Below are 20,000 nucleotides of genomic sequence, written 5' to 3'. Positions count from 1 at the left end.
ACTCTTTTCCTTGGAACAAAGCTGGGGATTTTAGGACACCAATTTTATGCCCAAATATGGACAAAAATAAGATAGACACAAGAGAGATAAGATAGACAAGAGTGGCAATTGCCCTCACGGTCTTTTAAAACTCGGTGAAAAGTCCTGCACGATTTCGCCCACGGCAACCCGAAACCAGAAACCTCAAAAGCGGAGAGTCTGCTGTCTCCTGCCTCCTGTCATGAGTTTGAAGGTGAGAGAGTTCGAAGCCAACCCAAAGTCTGTTTAATTTTGCAAAGGGAAATGCTTGTATTACGCAGGACATTTTTGCTCCACATGCAGTTTAGTGCAAATGTAATGACGTGCTTATAAATAAGCTAGGTGCAATCTTAACGTATTTTAAATGCAATTTAAATGCAATTTACCGCTGCTATAATTTTTTCTTAAATAGTCATCATTTTCAGATTGGATTGCGCTACTTTGTATGTCTCGTGAACTTATAGCGGGGTTTGTTGATTGAAAATAGCGCCTCGCAAGCAAGCTTCCCTAGTCGAGAGTTAACTGGGAAGACTTGAAAGCTAATTAAAATGAAGCATCTCAATTCAATGGTCTATGTTTGTTGCAAAAGATGGGAAAAACCACTAAGCTAAAATGGAGAACTCAATCACCCTCACCTTAACTATAGCTTTGAGTCCGCTACCCCCATGATCCATTGGTGGAAGGCTGATGTTCACACCATTGGCAAACAGCTTTCACGTACACATTACTGAACCTCCTACTTTTGTTTTGCAACATTCGCTATTGCTATGAACATAAATCGTTTGTATGAATAACATTCTTTTTTATATCATTTGTCTTCAGATACAAAATGCGCCATGTCTTGCCACTGGAAAAGCTAACGACGAGCATGACAATAATTAGTAACTTGTTTGAAAAGAATTATATGTGTGTGGAAAACTTGGAAATTAAAGATATGATATACCAGGAAGTGAGACTTGTACTTGGTTAATTGTTAAAATTTAATTGCTTGAAACCGAGCTATTGTTTAGCTAGGCTTGATTTGGCGAATTGATTTTGCCCCGTATTCTCTGCAGTCATTTGATCGTTTCTCCGATATGAAAGTTTTATTCAAGTTCAAGTTTATTTATTACACTTAGCTACAGCTATTCGAGGCACCCGAAGGACAATGTAAAGGTCGTAAGAATGAATTTCAGCTCCAATAGAGCTGAAGGTTCTCATGCAAAGTTTCAACCTTTCATCGGCGCTTTCTCGTTGATTTAGTTCAGGAACGCCTACAAGTTTGTTGTTAGATGAATATGAATATTCCAATATTTGATCCAGTAAAGCTCAGTGAAGATGATAATTTATCCACTTGAGATGACAAGTGTTTTATAGATTTTTCAATAAGAGACATCTTGTCGTTGACATATTTCTTAAAATCTTCTTGGATATTGCTCAGAGTTGCTGTCAGTGGTAATTCCCTCATCGGTACCTTCAGATAAATTAGCTTGGCCGCCATTTCGGCCAGCCTTAACTTCGTCACGTAGGTTTTGTAATTCAGCAAAAATATCTTGAGTCTTATCTTTTAACTTGCTGTTTTCCAGTTTCAATGATTAGACTGTGTCTTTTACCATTTTGGTCAAGGTTTCAGCAATATTCAATCTCAAAAACTGATCAAGAGTGAAGAGCCTCGAAAAGTAAGCGTCATGTCTGCTACGCACACATGTGCACACATGTTAAAGAAAAGAGAAATTTTGTGCTCTCCCAGCCCGCTAAAGTAAAGGTTAATGCGACAACAGGTTAAAATTCCCTTTGAACCAAGGAATGTAGACCTTCATTTACATTTTAGATGGAGTTGATTTTGAGATAGTGGGACTCTTAGGCGACCCTGCTGGGAGATCTAAACCAAGTGTATACTTGACTAGGAACGTTTTCCAGATGAACATAAGTGCGTTTTCTGCCAAGTTTTTCGAAGAGCATTGGTCCACTTAGGAAGTCTTGCGAGTTGGATATAAAATAAAATTGACAAAACAGTTTCATGAAGTAGGGGTATATACGAAGTCTTTACAGTTAGAAATAGCTGGCTTGACCGATTCAGGTCACAGTATGTGAAATATCCAGAAATACCTGGTGTTCTACCAATTCGCTTGCCTATTCCAGTTATAACTGTGATTACTGTCGAAGAAAGCCATACACCTTTTTTTATAACCGGAGGATAATTTCTTATTCTTTTGTATCTATGTTGAATAATCCTACTGGCCTTTTGAATTTTGACCGTCGTAGTGAGGCTATTTAGATTACAGACCTCCATCCTCCCCATCAAAAGTTCCAAGTTTCTTCCTGCATTCTTCGAGTTTATTTATTCTACAAAACGATAATACCAATTGCTTCAAACAGCATGGTAACATCCTACGTGAGCTCATAACCAAGGGATGATTTGATTTAGAGTAGTTTTAAATCCCCTGATTGTTTTAGGACTTCAATCGGGTAACACATTGAACCGATACAAGTTTAATCCAGTTCATTCTGCATTATGTACTGCGCACCAAATGAAGCTAGATTGCCATGCACCCATACCTCATTTATTAGCGTCATCGATAAAGCATAGATCCAAATTATTAATATAAGTACAAAAGTAAACCTGTCCAAGCGTTCAGACAGGTGATAGCGGGCTAACATTGTCAAGCGATCAAATATATATTGGGAGCGAGTGGGAATGAGGAAAGTCTTAGGGGAAACGCATTTCCTCTCTGGGCCGCCCACTCGGGTTAGACTACGCGCGAGACCACGAACTTTTGTTTCTGAGCTTGAACTTTCGGTAAAATTTCGATCGCCAAACCCAATCTACATGTTCATAACAATAGACTCATCTTATCTGTCGTACACACAACCACGGCCTCTTCTTATCTGAACTCTAGGAACAGGTGTACACAAGAAGACCCTTCTTGTGGACTTTAAATTCGTTCAGACTTTATTCGAACTAGAATCAGTCTATCCTATTTTTTCCATTTCATGGAAAATTTTAGTCACAAAACGACTAAATTATAACCCTTTTTTATCTTGTAGTATATTTCAAACTTGAATGCTATATATCGCTCTTTGAGTCCGCGACCCCCATGATCCACTGGTGGAAAGCTGGTGTTCACACCATTGCTAAACAGCTTTCTCAAACAAATTACTCACAATGTTTAAGCTGCATATGACGCGACACGAAGAGCTCTGGAATTACACTTTTCGGAGGGATTTTCCTTATGAATATACTGTTATCATTTTACATCGTTGGAGTATTCAATGCATACTAAAACCTCTGAACGACTTAGAAACATAACTTGTCATAGAGAGTCCGTCCTTGTTATACACTATACTTTCGAAAAGTATCACGAGCCTGCTCTTTTATTGACCCTTTTTAGTTATACGACAATGCCGGGATGAATTTCCTGTTCAAGAAAAATACACAGCAACTGCTTTCGTCTGCTTTGCTTGCCGCATCATTATCACCATGGTTTTCTAGCATTTCTTTGTTCTTGTTCCATCTTTCATTTACTGTCTCGGCTACCTTCAAAAATGGGCCGCTTACATTTGGGTCTATGGTCTCATTGCCAATTTCTTTGCTCAGCCGAACGATGTGATCCACTGTCGCCTGCTTCTCGTCGACTTGTGCGTAGTAAGTCTGAAAATGAGGATAAGCTTGATGATAACAGTAATGCTAATAGTAACAATACGCGCTGTTTATTCAGCTCAGTTAGCTAGTCAAATCGTCTTATTTCTTAGTATAACTAATCCCCAGGGACAAATTAGAAATTGTAGTGCTCCAAATTGGGACAGTTTGTGCTCTCCGTCAAATGTTAATCAAAGTTTTTTTGTTTTTGTTCCTATCGAAACAACCACATTCGGTAACAGAGTAACAGATACTAACAACTGTTAAGTTAATTCATTATCTTTCTCGGTGACATTCTCCGTAATTTTGTATCATAAATTTGTTTTTATTTTCTTTGTTCTCGCCTCCTCTCTTATGTTCAACTTTTTTCACAGCTGGGCTTGTGTTAATTACTGAAACTAAGGAACTGCTATGCTCTCCGCGAGTTTTGTTCCTACAAAATATTCTTTCTTATCATCAAGAGCCCTCTCATCAAACCTGGGTGTCACACTTCTCGAAAGTGCCGAAAACCTCTCGCTCCGGAAAAGCCACTCACTCGTTTGTAACCAGCTTGTCTTGATCAACTGGTCTTTCAAAACGTTTTCAAGGTAACAAAAGCAAAGTGAATATAGAGTTTTATCACTGAAAACCTCTGCGTTCTCAAGATACAACATGCACTTAATGAATGGTCCGGAGGGAAACAATTTTGTTTTCCCGAGCAGGAGTCTCGAGGGAAAACAACTAGATTCCCGAGGGACCAGACTTGTCGTTCAACAATCGCAGCAAAACATACGGGAGCGGGCAACAACTGGGGAATAGACTACTTTCGATATATTAAAATTCAGCTTGGCAGCGAGGCCTAGATGACACAAACAAAGGAAACTGAATGAACATGTTTATTCATTTCTTTTGTTTGTGTCCTCTAAGTCTCACTATCAAGCTGAATTTTAATATATTGAAAGTGGTCTATTGTATCCCGGTCGGCATACATTTAAATTCGATCAGGGGCACCTGACCAAGAATCAACCAATCAAAGAGCTTGTTTTGTTGAGTGAAAGTCTAGGTATATAACAAAAGGAATTGTGATCCCCGAAATGGGCTCCGGAAAGTTGCAGAAATTTCGAGAATAGGACCTCTAATCACTCTAATAATCGTCGCCATTACTACCGTTGTCGTCCTCAACATCGTTTTAATCATTATCATAATGATCATCGTTCTCGTCCCTATAATCCTCAAACAAGGTCGTAGACAGCTCAAGCTTGTAAACTTTTTTTTGCCTAAAAGTCCAATCCCGTGTGTTATCATAATAACTTACGTTGATTTTATTTTGTATTCTCGTTGCTTTCCTGGGATCCATATCCACACGAAGCGCGTTGACAAGCCTCTCCGTCTCGTCCATCCATTCGTTCATAGCCTTGCTTTCCTTCTTTAGTTCTTTCATCTTTCGCTTGATAAGGTTCTATATAAAATTTCCAAAAGATGAAGCAAGGAGAAAATATCAGCAAATAAAAAAAAAAAACAACAACACCTTTTTGTTGACCCAGTGCATTCTTCCGCGTCTCATTTTAGGGATTCTTATCACATCCTCAAATTTGAGAGCATTCACATATCATGGCCATCGTCAACAGTACAGGAGAGAGAGTTTTAAATTTTGTCATGGGCACCCTGATGTACAAAAAAGGCTTTAAAGAGGAAACACAAAATTGTTGCACGTTTCTTTTTGGAGGGGAGGGGGGGGGGGGGGTGTAAGCAGCGCTACACTAGACTGCTACGGTAACGGCAACCCCACAAAACAGTAACGTTATTGGCTGAAAGAGGACAAATAATCGCGCAACACGAGCAGTACGCATCTTTGTTCATTTCTTTGCCGTACCCGACAAAGAAACAACGAGAAATAACCAAATTTGATTCTATGCAGACGTTGTGAGCACCAAACAAACTTTCAATTTTCTCTCCGAACAACCACACCATGCCATATTTATTCGTATAATGTTGATGCACACATGTAAGTATGATGATAACGGTGTTGATAACGTTGCTTGGCAACGGATTCTTGAAGGGAAGGACTGAAAAACAGTTGTCTTTTTAATTCAACGATGCAAGTCATGCCATACAAATTTCCGCGAATGAAAAAAAAAGAGATGCTGCCTACCTCATAAGATTCTTTTTCGTCGGATAGACCTTGCTTTGGCTCGAGAAATCCCTCATCAGTCTGAAATGCTTCAGGAGCGGTGTTAACGCTCATTACACTTGAGGCCTCCATTGTCTCAGCAATCATGTCGGCTTCCTCAGCCTTGTTCAACTCCTCAGAAATTCTAAGAAACGGAAAGGCAAATAAAACAAATGAGCTAAAAATTTTAGAATGATCGAAGGAACAGGTAGGTTGACTTTTGAAAGTACGTATAATTTCTAAGTCATTTTTATTTTTTTCCTTTGTGGTCAACATTAACATTCGCTCAAAAAATCTTTTGACAGAATTAATACACCTTTGCACATGTATTGTGCTGCAGTTTTTCGTGCAAACTCTCCCCAACATCAAAGGCTTTTTCAAACCTAAAAAGGAGAAAAGTGAGAACAAAACCACATCCCAAGAGGTGCCTAGCGTTGGAAGGGGCACGAGACGAAAAAATGGAAGAAGATTCTGTACTTTGTTGTAATGTATAATTGTTATGTGCCTCGTTCTTGAAAGAGATTCCGTCGTAAGAAGACAAAAGTGGAAAAGTGGATGAAATCACTCCTTTTATCTCCTAAAACGAAACAACAAGGGGTCAATTAACCAATTAGTGCGGCTTGTCTATTTGTGTTTAGTTTATTAGTTTCGCTTTGCTGGCAGCTATAAAATAAGTTACTGTCAATAAGCGTGTCCACGTGGTTTCGATGACATTTCAAGTACCCTTTGTGAGCGGGATGTGAGGCTTCCAAAGACTTGTCAAGTTTATGAACAGTCAATGCAGGAACTGTGAGACGAGGCCTGTGGCTATCAAAATTATCCTTGAAAAAGGAATTGGAAACCCTGAGAAATACAACTTTCAGAACTTGAGTCCAGGGCCTTCCGCCCTCCTTTCCTTCTCCAATTAAACCAACTGGTCTGATCGGTTTTGAAATTTCAACAGCATCAGACAAATTGGAAAGATAGTCCTTATTTACTAGCGATTTCAAGAAGTCTCTTGGATAATGCTACATCAATAACACTGACGTAAGGGTGAAGGGACACTCTTTCATAATGGCAGACTGGTGCTTTTTCCCCAACAGTCAATTGCCCTGCACTGACTATATTTAAAACAATCACACGTGCGGTCAATCATTGTCGAAAACTAAAAAAAAAAAAAAAAAAAAAAAAAAATTCATTGTCGAAAACTTGATTGCTATTATCTTGAACATCAAGTCCTTTCCGGAGCCCAGAAGAAAGCAGCTGCTGTAATCCTCCTCAAAAACATGCCGAATTTAATAATTATGTAGCTACCAAATTTAATTCTAATTTATCTCTATTTAAATTAAGCTAACACAAAAGTACCTTTTCTTTCTCTCTTCTGCTTTACCAATTAACCGCTCCAGTCTATCCTCGAGGGCCTGGGTTTCATTTTCAATGGTCTTACCAGTCTCCTCTGTCACAAGATCTCTTCTGTGGACTTCTCTACCAACATCAACAGCGCCACTTACAGAGTCCTCTCGCGAAATGATATTGTTCATGATTCCCTACAATAGGAAAAAAGGGGAACTCCACCTACTTTCAACCGTTTTCTTAAAATTTAACTGTGAATTTTTAGGTTAGAGCAACTTTATCACAATATGCTGGCTCGTACTAGGGACGAAAGAAAGCTTCAAGTTTAGTTGAAGTACTTTACTTTGTAACTCAGGAACAAGATATCTTCAGAGAACCCGGTCTAGTTTTATTCCCATCGAATGAATACCTCAGCAGATCAAAACACGATAAGGCGGTAAGTCCGTCGCACTTCAGATCTTGGACCCTAGTATGAACTCGATCGCCTTTACTGTACATGATTTTGGTTTTTCTGTAGAATGCAAAAAGATCGAAAGAAACCTAAAAATAAAGGTGCATTTTGATTTGTTACGAGGCTACTATTTAACGTTTCGCATTTTTGCGAAGGGCAAGAAAGGAAGGACATGCATTGCATTTCGAGAAGTTTGTGCTATTTTGCTTTCTTAACAACTTCGGACAAAAAAGTACTTTTAAGGAATGTTATAGCCTGAAAGACGAAAGGTCCTGAAAAATAATTGCTGTACAATCGTTGGCCGGGAAACAAACACTTCAAAGACATAGCCCCCGATGTACCAAATTCCTTCATCAGCGTGCATGTAAAAGGTATGAAAACTACGATACGAGAAATCGACCCGTGTGTAATTGAAAGGATGTTACTTAAAAGCTCCCTAATATTGCCTATAGGCTAAGACAAGACACTGTGGCTTACCCGGTGTGCAAAAAAATTGAACTTGGACCCGATCGGTATGGTGTTTTTCAACTGTTTCCTGCACATAGCCTCCCTGGACAGCAAAATGAGTCAATTTCGGTTGATTTTTCAATTCCTTTCCGTAAAATTTTGTCTGATACGAGGATTGAATTATGTAGCAGCACTATCATCCTTGGTCTGAGTGGAATTTCGGGTTGACTTGGGCTTTTTGGAGGAATTTACAGCAGCATATCTTTCCAACTGCTTCATCGGAGTTTCTAACCTTGGATTAATATAAACCATATATACATAGAGATACAGAGAGAAAACACCGACGTTAAAAACTACATGAAATCGCTTCAAGCGATACTAAAATCACAGAGAAGACAGGATGCCTCAAATAAAAAAGGTAAGAAGTTCTTTTTGTTCAAAACTTCGCCTATACTATTTCTCAGTTTCATTCTCCAATACTTTTTAACTGATTGCGCCAGTTTGGGGAGCCTGTGTTTAATCTCTTCATGTGTTGTTTCACGTGTTTATTGTAGAGAGCCACTAAGTTGAATGGATAGAATGTTTATCAGGGTTTTCTAGAAGATAAAGACAATCTTATTTGATAATTCGACCTGCTACGTCCTCGCTGCTATCAGCCGATAATGATTTTATGATCACAAACACCTAATTATAAACGTGAACTCTGCTAAACGATGCACTCAGATTTCAGCAAGACAAAAAGGTGTAACGTCAAACAAATGGTAGCAATCATTGCACGAACGTCGACTTCGAATACTCACCCAGAAATACTTTGCCCAGTGACTTTTCCAATGACAGCTAACAGTGGCCCTAGTCTCAATAACTTTGCTTTCATATCAGCATTATGATTGTAAAATCTGTTAAATTGACTCCCTTTACTTGGTTTTGTCAGCCATTTTGAATTGTTATGTGGATTAACGCAATCAACCCGTTCCCAGACTCCGGTTCCCCGTTCTTTCTTTCAGTAACATCCGAAAGTCTTCTTGAAATTCTACCTTATCATTTGGACACGAAGCGATGGCGGCTACGTTGACAACAACGTTTCACATGATCCCTATCACGAGCTCCTTTACTGATCTTTTATTTTTCTGCTTATGCTTACCTGTCCATCGTTAATTCACTCTATCTCAATAATAAGTTTTGGCCAGTTTTTATCAATTTCTATTGTTTTCGCACCGTCCTTCTTCACCCTAAAATTACTGGCCATGGAGTGGGTAATCATGCTTGCTTATGGTGCGTAAAGTCCTCGGAGGACTAAACTGGAGCCTGTTGCATGTTCTTTTTCATGAAACTGCAACCAAAAGCATTGAATTGCAAACCGGTAAACCTTGAAGACTGCCTACCTTCTATATAAAACAGGTTTTGCTAAGTTAACGTTCATATTTCCTACAAGTTAGGAAAAGTTGGCCTCCCGGACATGGAAATAACACATTTATTTGTCAAAAAGATTTTAAATACAGATTTTAATGGTCTTATCTTTAAAATGGAACGGTCTGAAATGCCTGAAATGACTCAATAGAAAGCAAGTAGCTAAAAATAGGCGAGTGCTTGAAGGAATCGGCTTGGACAAGAAATTTCTTAGTTTGGGTCACGTCAACAAACAGAGCATCGAAACATAAACTCAACCTGCTCTATGTTCGATCGATGTGTGTTACCGGAGTTGAATACGAGATTACCTAAAACTGCGCGTGTGAATAGTCCACTTTCGAAATATCAAATATTCAGCTTGATAGTGAGGCAGTGAGGACAAAAACAATAGAAACACGTTGGAATGAATGTAAAACAATTTTAAATATCCTCTTTCCTTTGTCTTTGTCCTCACTGCCTCACTATAGCGTTGAATTTTAACACATCGAAAAAGGCCTAGTCAAAAGCTGGTTCTATCATTATTTTCGATATGCTCTCTGAGAAGTTCTGGTCTCAATTGGTTTACTTTAACTGAGAAGTTAGCATTCAAAACTTTGCTTGACGGGTAAAATTCGAGACATTAAAACATTAAAAGAAAACAGCTTACCGTGTTCCTTGCATTCCATGTCCGGCCCCCTAATCCCTTATTTTCGTTAAAAACCCTAATTCCCAGCATGTATCTTGAGTACAATTATTGCAGAAGTTAATCTATCGTGAATTCTCAGTCGGTCTCTCCTTGTCACGAAACCGTATTGTTGGCGAACGTGACCTGTGTCATGAGTGAATTGACAAGGCAAAGTTCACGACGCTGCTATTTATAATGTAAAATATTTTTTTACCACACACAATTATGCTTCATTTTGCAAAGGGCAAGAAAAAAAAAATTATAAAAGATGCAGCGTTCAAATGAAACCTGTACGACCACTTTGAAACCGGAAATGAATATTATACAGTAATTTGGACACAGTAGTACTTGAAAATATGAAAATGTACACTTAATTCCCTGATCTAAATAAATTCGCTTATTTACTAAAACGCTGTAATATGAACATCCTAAAAAATAAAGGCTCCTTTGTAAAGCGTCTAACAAAAAAAATTATTTTATAACAGTAGTAGGATACTGATGATGCTTTCTTGAGAGGAAAGCATTTCCCGCATATGCTGATGGTCATCAGTATAGCCGACTTTATAACCTCTATAATTTCGGTGTCTGACATTTGCAGACTGCAGACTAACCCTAAATCACAATTATTGAAAGCTAACGTTTTAAAACGGGTTCTTAGACTTAAATAATGTTTATCGGCGCTATTTGAAGTGGGTGCTTAGACTTAAATTATGTTTATCAGTGCTATTTGTAGGCAGTCTGCAGTCTGCAGTCTGCAAATGTAAGACACCGCTATAATTTAATATAACCATATAAAGATAATTATAACAATACAAATATAGGAAAATATATACAAATACAACAGAAGTTAGTTGAGAAAAGGCAAACCTGCCTCTTACAAAAAGGTGCGTCTGTTAAAACGCATCATGTATGACATTAGCCGCTTATCATGTGTAAAATTCGGCACGGGTACAGGTAGATGTTCAGAATGAAAGACTTCCTAAAAGGGAATGTACTAATTAACAAAAGTTCATTTTATTTCTGGGCGATACTATCTGAGAATATTGCACTGAAATCTTGAGTCAGGATATTTCAATACTATAAGCCTCAATCGACTGATATTAAAAGAATTGCAACTAAGGGATCAGCACACTGAAGAAGATCTTGACACGAGAAAAGAGAGGATAGTAGCCATTAGGCAACTGCTGCTTGTATTCTCAACAATGAAATAGTTTAGAAGCATTACATCCACTGTATGTTCCACAATATATGGATCAATTATTTGAGGACACAACGGATCAAATATTGATCATCAAATTGGTTATTTTCCAAATAATTTACACTGACAAGAGAGAGAGAATATTTCAGAAACTATTAGACTATGAAAATCTCCTATAAGCAGGGGAGAAAACGAAAACAGAGTATTTTTCCAGAAAGAGAATACTGCTACGCACATGTCAGTGCATTTACCTCGTGTCGTTGTTTCACTCCTCGCAATTTCTCCAAATCACCTTCTGGTATTTCATTGGATTCCATATCTTTCTCCAATTCGTCCAAGCTGTTGTTCACTCGATCCATCCATTCAGTACCCATAATTAAAATGGCTTGCACCAAGCTAAGGAAGAGGAAAAGTTTAATTTACTTTACCCCTGCTTTCCACACTAATAGCCTAGGAGTCTTGCTGTGACACAGTGGCCTACTTTTGCAAGCACTTCTTTAGCTTTAAAAAAGCCTATAGGTCGGCTCGTATTGGGAAAAACGGTGTCCTCTCTTTTTAGTACCTCAAAGGCCTGGGGTACAGTTTTTCCCAAAACGGAGCTCCCCGTTGGTGATATCAAATATTCTGTCGTGCAAACAACTGAGGTTTTCACCATTTTGATCAGCAGCTAGGAGTTCTGAAACGAAAAATAGAGATGGATTCCTAGGGAAGGGGCACAAACATGGCTAAGGTTCTTTGTTCTGGATAAGAAATATGGATTCCGTGACGTCATGGGCAAAGCGAGATAATCTCGACCTTAAAGACGTCTCCCCAATGTTTTAAAATTTATTTCGGCAATCTCAGTGTTAGTTATCTGTCAAGGAATTTTCTATAAATAGTTTTGAATAGTTTTCAGGGAAATTTTGACAATTATCTTGCGGCTGCCATCAAACAGAAGCATCCTTTGGATTTTTCAATGTCACGCTAAAGAAAGCAAAAGACTCGATCTTTAAACCAAGCTTCACTGATATCAGACTTGAATCGGAACAGAATAAAGATGTCAAACCTACCGGTTCTTGTTTGTATCATGGGTACGCCACATTTCTTCCAATCTGGAATTCAAGTCATCAATCTTTTCACGCAGGCGTTTACTATTTCCCTCTTTGATCAAATCTTTACTTTCGCCTTCTTCAAACGTTTGTTTTAGGTCGGCAAACTTCATGTCTTCCTGTGCCATGTTCTGCTCCAACTCCTACGAGTTTAAAAACTGTTAAACTGAAAACTCCGATGAAACTCTAAAACCTACGAACCGAGTTTGATAACTAAAAACTGAAAACTCGAACGCGCAAGGGAAAGACGAAAACAACAACCAAGAGATTCCCTCATCTTAATAATGTTAACCTAACAAACTGCATGTCTAATATAAGTAATGAAATATGCTTTATACGGGTAGGGTATACTAGTAGGCTGCCAAAATTATTTGAAGTAACCTGATTTCTTTACTTAAAAATAACTTAAAAGATGATAGCAAAGTAAAGATTCAGAACACTGAGGTGTAAACCTGATCTTACGCTTTACATTACCTCTCAGATAGAGCAGTTTTCAAATAGCTGTCGAAAGTAATTAGGCAATTGCAATTGCTATTCTTAGTGATTGGTTTAAAACTCTCGAGCCATTTTTTCAACCAATGAGAAGGAAAACCAAGCCCGACTTGCACGCGCGATTTTTCCCGCGCTCTGTCTGCAATGCTAACGAACAAAGCTGCTAAATTAAAAAGAATTTGGACACCGGTACTCGATACAATTACTGAAAGGTTATCCGTTTTGAAATCGGCACTTCGATTCTAAATGCCCCACATCTGTGGACAAACAGTATACATTACGAATGTCAGGAAGATAACCGCAGATAAGAAAGCTACTTAAAAAGTTGCAAGCATGCCTGAAACGAGACTTTGAACACATGACCGTGAGGTTACGCTGCACAAGTTAGCTTAATCTACAGAGTGAGCTATCAAACCACCTGGAAACTGGGTCATCTCAAATTATATCCTGTAGGAGGTAAATCACGGAAACGATTTTAGATTTTATGATGTAATACATGAAATGAAAGTCAGGAAGATAACGAGTATAGGTGTATACCTGTGTAAAACGCGAGAAATGTCACGTGAGGTTTCAGTGGTGTTATGAAATGTTATTCTTTACACCAAATGATGGGAGCAACTGAGTTTTGATGAATTGAGTTACGATAAAGCGTAAGTGTCTAAGCGAAATTTAACAGTACCAATTCGACGGGTCCCTATATTAATTAAAAAGGAAAATTGTTTCATAAGCAGTGAGACAGCTCAAAAAACAGTTCCAGCAAACCACGATGTTTCACGATACAAGGTACAAAAAGAAATAAGTAAAACGACGCCAAAGATGAAACCGTTTAAAAGTAAGAGAAAAAGTCCTTGAGTAAATTGGTCGACGTCAAGTTATGTAACATTCACTCAACTTATCCCAATGGAAATCGCACCAAAAATGAAAACCACAGCACGGAAGTAGCCGAGTAAAGAACCAAAGCCCAGGGTTCCTGAAATGGAACTTACCACTACGCCAGCAACCCCGCTTTGAGTTGACGTTTTAGAAGTATCGGATACTGTAGCTTGCATTTGCGTAATACACGTTTACTGAGTGTAAACTAATCATATTACAAGTTGTGCATTAACATGTCCCAACCTGAATATCGTCAAGTTGTTCCTTAATTTCGTTGATCGTAGATCCAACAAAAGAGAATTTCTCCATTGACTCATTATCAATCTCATTGAGAGCTTGTTCACATGCGTCCAAAGAGGAGTCGAATGCTTTCACCGGCTCATCATCAATCCTAATACGAAAAAATATATTTCAGGGTCGGACAGGGTTTTTGGGTATACGGTATACAGGGGCTTTTTAAATCGGGTATACGGTATATTGCAGCTTAAATAAGGGTATTTGGTATATCACTTTCTTTGAATTTCAGGTATACAGTATACAATGCTTCCAATCATTTTGAATATATTTGGATGAATTTTGGGTATTTTTGGGTATTTTTGCGAATTTTTTCGGGTATGCGGGTATACCACTATCCCCCCTGGCCGACCCTGATATTTAGCGGCTATAGTCAGATTTAGCAAGTGCACGTCGCTTGAAATATTGAGAGTTTTCAAGAAAGCAACCGTGGACAATCTTCCTGACTATCGGTGTAACTTGGATTGATCCTTGAACTGGCTTGATCTTATCGGCGTAATTACAAGTTGAAAACCTAAATATTTTGAGCAAGAGCCAGTGCAACATAGATTTGATTTAGCGATGTAATATATTTCGGCCGATCAAACCAGTTTACATTGGATTGCTTCTATCTACATAAAAATAATGCCAGGGAAGCTTTTTTCACTTCAAAAGGGAGGATAATTGATCCCAACGGTCTGAATATCGGCGTAGAAACATTATATTTCAGTTTATTATTTACAGTCTCTTCTATTATTTTACCGTTAATTTGAATTCACATTTTTTCAAGTATAACGTCAACATCCATTTACTATTTATATGGCCGTAGAAGCAATCCAATGTAAACTCTCATTAGGGCCGTTTATACAAGGGAAATACGCCGCGGCTGACACTGGCCGCGGCTTACATAAGACGCGAAATGCTCGTATAAATGGTTCGCAGCTAGGTTCGCGGCCAACTGTGGTCCAATGATGACGTAATTCATTTTGATCCCTCGTTTTGGGGTAATTAATCGTGACGTAAGATTTGCAACATTAAAAGATAAATGTCTCCGAGTAAGCAAACAAGCGAAGAAAAGTAAAGTTTTGCATGAAATCCAGTATTGGTCCAGTAAAGTCGTAAAACAAACACTTGCGGTATGCTGCAGAACTTACACTGGCTGAGGTGACGCAATTATCAAGTTGCTCAGCAATTTCAATACCACTACAAATAGTGAGAAGCTGTTTCTCTTCCGGGGAATTCCACGTTCGATTTTCGCTGAATCTTTTTCTCCTTAGTAATACGCCATCGCCATTTTTCTCAGGTAAATGGATGGGAGCAAAAAGGATGTCTGGGCTATAATAACAAAACAAGGGCATGCGCAGGAGACGTTCACGGATTGAGCAACCTGTGGACCACGCTTGAGTACACTTATACGAACACTTTCATGTTCAAGGTAAGCCGCGGCCGAGATAAGCACAGCCCCAAACCCCTAATTAAAGTCTAATTAAAATACACGATCATAAATGCAGTTCGAAATAATAAGCGAATGAATAAGTAAATAATGAAATAAGTAAATTTAACAAATTGAATGTGGTTCAGCGTTGACTGTACTCTTATCGACAACGATATTCGTCATCAGAGTAGTCAAAATGTTGTGGACTCACGAGGCGCATTTTAACCCCAATATTCAACGGCAAAGACACGCTTTATTCCAGAGCGTGACCAAGATCGTGACACAAAGAAAAAGCACGCGTTTTCTATAGCTTTCTCGAGATCTGATTGGCTATTACAACAAGAGAACGTAAACGCGAGCAGCGTTTTCTAGACTCTTATCGACAACGGAAAACTGATTAGCCAATCAGATTGCGAGATTACACGCAATTGAGGTAAAAAAAATAAAGTGTATAAATAAGAGAAAGAAACAATAGAACTTGAAAAAATTCTTAGTGCATACATACTTGACCACTCCCCATAGGCGCTTTTCAGGCCAATGAATCACAGTAAACGAGACGACAGAACAAAACAACGACAACTGTTAAGAATCCCAACTGGCCGGGAGCAAACCAGTTAGCTATTTACAAGTGCAACTGAAAAGTTAAGTAACCACTAGCCGGACTGCTTGGTGAATTAATATCACTTGATACGGAAAGGAAAATCTTTTAAAGGTAGGGTACAATTTATGTGCTGCCTTGCTCAATGTATACTGAGCATTTAACATCGGCAAATCAACCTGTTTTTTTCTCCGTCTGAAACTTTTTTCGTGCTAGTTTGCTTGAGCATCTTCTTTACGGCTTTCAAGGAGTCACTTCGTTGTAAATCTCTTTTGCTGCTTTCATCCTTGTCCTTGAGAAACGGTGTGATCAGCGTTCGAGGGGGCTTACAACAAATAAAAGATAAAGAAATTAATTTAGGACAAAAAGAAAAACCATTTTCCACTTGTACCAAAGCGAGAATTATTACATTATACCTTTTCGTCTGGTTCAACAGAGGCTTCCACAATCTGCGTATCTGTCTTCTCCTCAGGTTTCTCCTTCATTAGCTGAATATCACCCGATAATCTTCAAAAGAATAAAGAGATATCAACATTATTTTTCATTGTTTGTAAAGTGACGCACTGTGTTGCTTTCAAAATTGGCTTTGTATGTTCCATTGTACTTTTAGCCTATCGTAAAGGTCTTTCACCCTGCGTAGGGGAACAATTAATTTAACAGTTAGTCTCTGATACACTTCCCTGTTAGCAGCGGTCACTTTCCTTTTTGCGTTCCCTGGGCAGACGAGTACGGGAAAAGAGACCTTTGCCATTTTTGACCCAGCCGCCGTCTACTACCTTGAAGTGCACTCTTCAAACCGCATGTCCCATGATATGTTTGCTGACTGTGACTTCAGGCTCACTGTTTTAAGCGCATTTTCTTTACAGTAATTCCGCTGTTGGTAACTGAGCCCACACAATATGAAGTATTACGTGAGGATTCGATTGCCAAGTAATTAACTGCCGCGCATGCTCGACCCATGACAGAAGTCTCTTTTCCCCGTATAGTACTCGTCAGCCCAACGAACGCAAAAGAAAAGAAACTTCTGCTAGCAGGTAATGCTGCACTAGTATCCCGATAACGGGAAATCAGGGAGTCACCATACCTTTTAATGGCCTCTATTCCTTAAAACGTTTCACTTTTCAAGTACATAAAAAAACTAAGCAGCACCAGGAGCTCGCTTCACATTTATCTCCCTCTTAAATACTTGAATAGTATGCAATGCGTTTGTGAAGAATAACAGTGGATTTCTCTTCCCTTCTATTAGTCTTCTTACTTGCTTTTGGTCTCCTCTTGCTTTCCTTCCAGAGCCGTATATCTAGAGCTCAATGTTTCGTTCATCTTGTGAACTCTCTCCGTGTCTCCCTGATCTAAACGACCACTGCCAAGAAGTTGGTCTGCTTCACTGTTGATTTCTTGCAACTGAGGCTTGCGGCTTTGATGTTCTTTTATCTTATGCTGATAAGATAAAAAAGAACAAATATCCACAACTTTTTAAAATTCCTTTTTTATTTTTAATATTGATTGAACAAAAATCCAAGGAATTAATTAAGGATGGAAGAACGCACGGTACTCTAATAAATGTATTGCTGTGATCAATTTATCAAAGTGGCAAGGTTATCATAGAGACGAGAACGAATCTTCGGTTCCAAATCAATCAATTTCATAGTTTTTGAGTTGATTAAAATGGTGATTAAAATGGTCTGGCGTCAGATTAAAATCTATGGGTGGACCTTTTAGGTGGAACAGGATTCAAGTAAATAAAATCAAACGTGAGAGAGATGAGAGAGAGAGAAGAAAAACGGAGTACCCGAAAAACCCTCTCGGGCAAAGGAGAAAACCAACAAACGTAACCCACCACACATGACGTTAAACAAGGAATCTGACCAAGCGCATTGGTGGAAGACAAGTGCTCTGACCACTTCACTGGCCCTGATTCACATAGGGCTCGCAAAGCTTCCTGTTGAGCATGCGTCAGCGCAGCCAGCTGAGCAACCAATAACGCCTGCCTGTGATGATAGCGTCGATTACAGGAAAAAAAATTTGCAGCGTCTTGTCAAACTTGTTTTTAGCTGGCACATGATCGGATTTTTCGAGATGTGCATTTATTTTCAAAGGCCTTGGTGATTTAAATTAGGTTTTTTTCTTCACGATCGTTCACAGCGGAGGGATCGCAGAACATTACAAAGCAGATCAAAATGTCATCGATAAAAGAGACTCTTTTAGCAGAGAAGTAACAAAGCTAGAGAGGATTTAAACTGCAAGAACTGTGCATCGATTTGCAGAAGAAAATAAAACGGCTTCAAGGGAGCTTCGCTTTCAGAACGAAGTCAAAAGGAAGCATTAAATATGAACCAAAAAAATACCTCGACTGCTGTCAACTTTTCCATGTTTGAAGGGAGAGAATCTTCAGGTCCACCTGAATCTTCATTTGAAGCCTTTTCGGTTGAATCAAGCCAAAGGCGAAAAGAGTCGCTCTTCTTGTACCACTGATTCAGCTTCTTGTACTCACGGTCAACTTCTAGACTCAAAGTTTCCAGACTTAAATTAGGGGAAAAAGAGAGATAAAGCTCTAGCAGGCATTTTTTTCTACTTCTACTGTAACATTTAACAACACGTAACAACTAGTCCGCACGTCTATAACAGCTACGTATTTGAGCAGGCGAGGAAGGTAGAAAGTAAAACAAAAACACTCAACAAACGCGAAAAGATAAAACAACAATTTTGGTTGAGTATCTGATCATTTTACTGAATTACGTTACAAATCAACAAATCACGTTGGAGGTACCATGAAAAAAGTTTTTGTAATGTTGCACACACTTGTTACCGTACTTATTCGGCTACAAGCCGAGCTCGGCTATAAGCCGAGACCCCAAACTTCTTACGGAAAAAATCAACTTGATTGACATGAATTGTAAATGCATAATACTCGGCTATAAGCCGGGACCCATTTTAGGTCTTGATGTGTATTATCGACTATGGAATTTTCGTAATTTAAAATACAAATTGACATTGACTGAAAAATTATACTCAAAGCAATCAAATGAACACGAAAGATAAGAAACAAACAAGCAACGTGATCGTGACGTGACGAATATTATTAAACAATTGTTGACAAAGTTATTCGACTGGAAATCTTACAACCTCGCTCTTTAAACTTAAAATAGTCGCTGAAGCAGAAGCTGTAGAAAATAACTCCGAGATCGCCGGAGAATACGGCATCAGCGAGTCGATGGTTCCGTCGCTGGAGGAAAGATAAGTTTACACGATCTGTGATGGTGCAATCTCGTTCCCAGTCTCCTCGTTCCTTCGATGGGTAAACCAGGCTTGGCGCGATATTCCCGAGGAGATGGTAAGGCGTTCGTTCAAGACTTGTGGCACCTCTATAACGCACTCGACGGCACAGAAGACGATGTAGTCTTCGACGAGAATCGATCCCGATTACACAACAACACGAACGGCTCCTTTACGAGTCACCAAGTAATAAAAATCCATATTACACCAACAACAACTTCTCTTCATTTTACAAGTAATTTAGTTCGGCTTGTAAGTGAATACACGTTCATTTGTTAGTGTTTTAATTTGCTGAGAAAATTCTTTTTATCAAAAATACTCGGCTATAAGCCGAGACCCCTTCTACCGCTTCAAATTTGCCCAAATTGAGTGAGGATTTGTGTAAAAATCGCTCGGCTTATAGCTGAATAAGTACGGTAGTATTATCAGAGACGATTATAGAGGCAAGTAAAGAGTACTTTGACCTTTTTTTTATTTGAATGCGCTAGCTGAGTAAGAATTATTGCACAATAAAAAAGATGAAACATTACTTGTTACTTCTATTGATGACAGTCAAATTAAGAGTGTTCCAACGCTTGGTCAAGTCTTGCAATTCTTTTGATATCTGTTCATTTTGATTCGGGTCCCGCTGATTGGATATTTTGTTGACCAACTTCGACAGTTCATCCGCTGAATTAATTTGC

General features: G+C 38.8%; 1 protein-coding gene across 1 annotated transcript in view; it reads right to left on the bottom strand.

The window, feature by feature from the left end:
* Positions 1 to 2,318: 2,318 nt before the first annotated feature.
* Positions 2,319 to 20,000, bottom strand: part of LOC137988315 (putative leucine-rich repeat-containing protein DDB_G0290503) — a 24,438-nt gene continuing 6,756 nt past the window's right edge. Inside the window, exons 5-16 of the mRNA XM_068834348.1 lie at positions 19,848 to 20,000; positions 18,390 to 18,564; positions 17,300 to 17,481; positions 16,461 to 16,551; positions 16,224 to 16,369; positions 13,982 to 14,129; positions 12,335 to 12,516; positions 11,537 to 11,681; positions 7,131 to 7,312; positions 5,769 to 5,931; positions 4,932 to 5,075; positions 2,319 to 3,649 (exon numbers count right to left, since the gene is read on the bottom strand). The exon at positions 19,848 to 20,000 is cut by the window's right edge and continues 23 nt beyond it. Of these exons, the coding sequence (XP_068690449.1) occupies positions 3,386 to 3,649; positions 4,932 to 5,075; positions 5,769 to 5,931; positions 7,131 to 7,312; positions 11,537 to 11,681; positions 12,335 to 12,516; positions 13,982 to 14,129; positions 16,224 to 16,369; positions 16,461 to 16,551; positions 17,300 to 17,481; positions 18,390 to 18,564; positions 19,848 to 20,000 (1,975 nt within the window). The 3' untranslated portion in view covers positions 2,319 to 3,385. The remainder of the gene's footprint in view (positions 3,650 to 4,931; positions 5,076 to 5,768; positions 5,932 to 7,130; positions 7,313 to 11,536; positions 11,682 to 12,334; positions 12,517 to 13,981; positions 14,130 to 16,223; positions 16,370 to 16,460; positions 16,552 to 17,299; positions 17,482 to 18,389; positions 18,565 to 19,847) is intronic.

This window comes from Montipora foliosa, unplaced genomic scaffold, assembly GCF_036669935.1.
Source record: "Montipora foliosa isolate CH-2021 unplaced genomic scaffold, ASM3666993v2 scaffold_413, whole genome shotgun sequence".
NCBI lineage: Eukaryota > Metazoa > Cnidaria > Anthozoa > Scleractinia > Acroporidae > Montipora > Montipora foliosa.
Note: the sequence above shows the minus strand (reverse complement) of the source record. Positions and strands in the feature narration are given on the sequence as shown.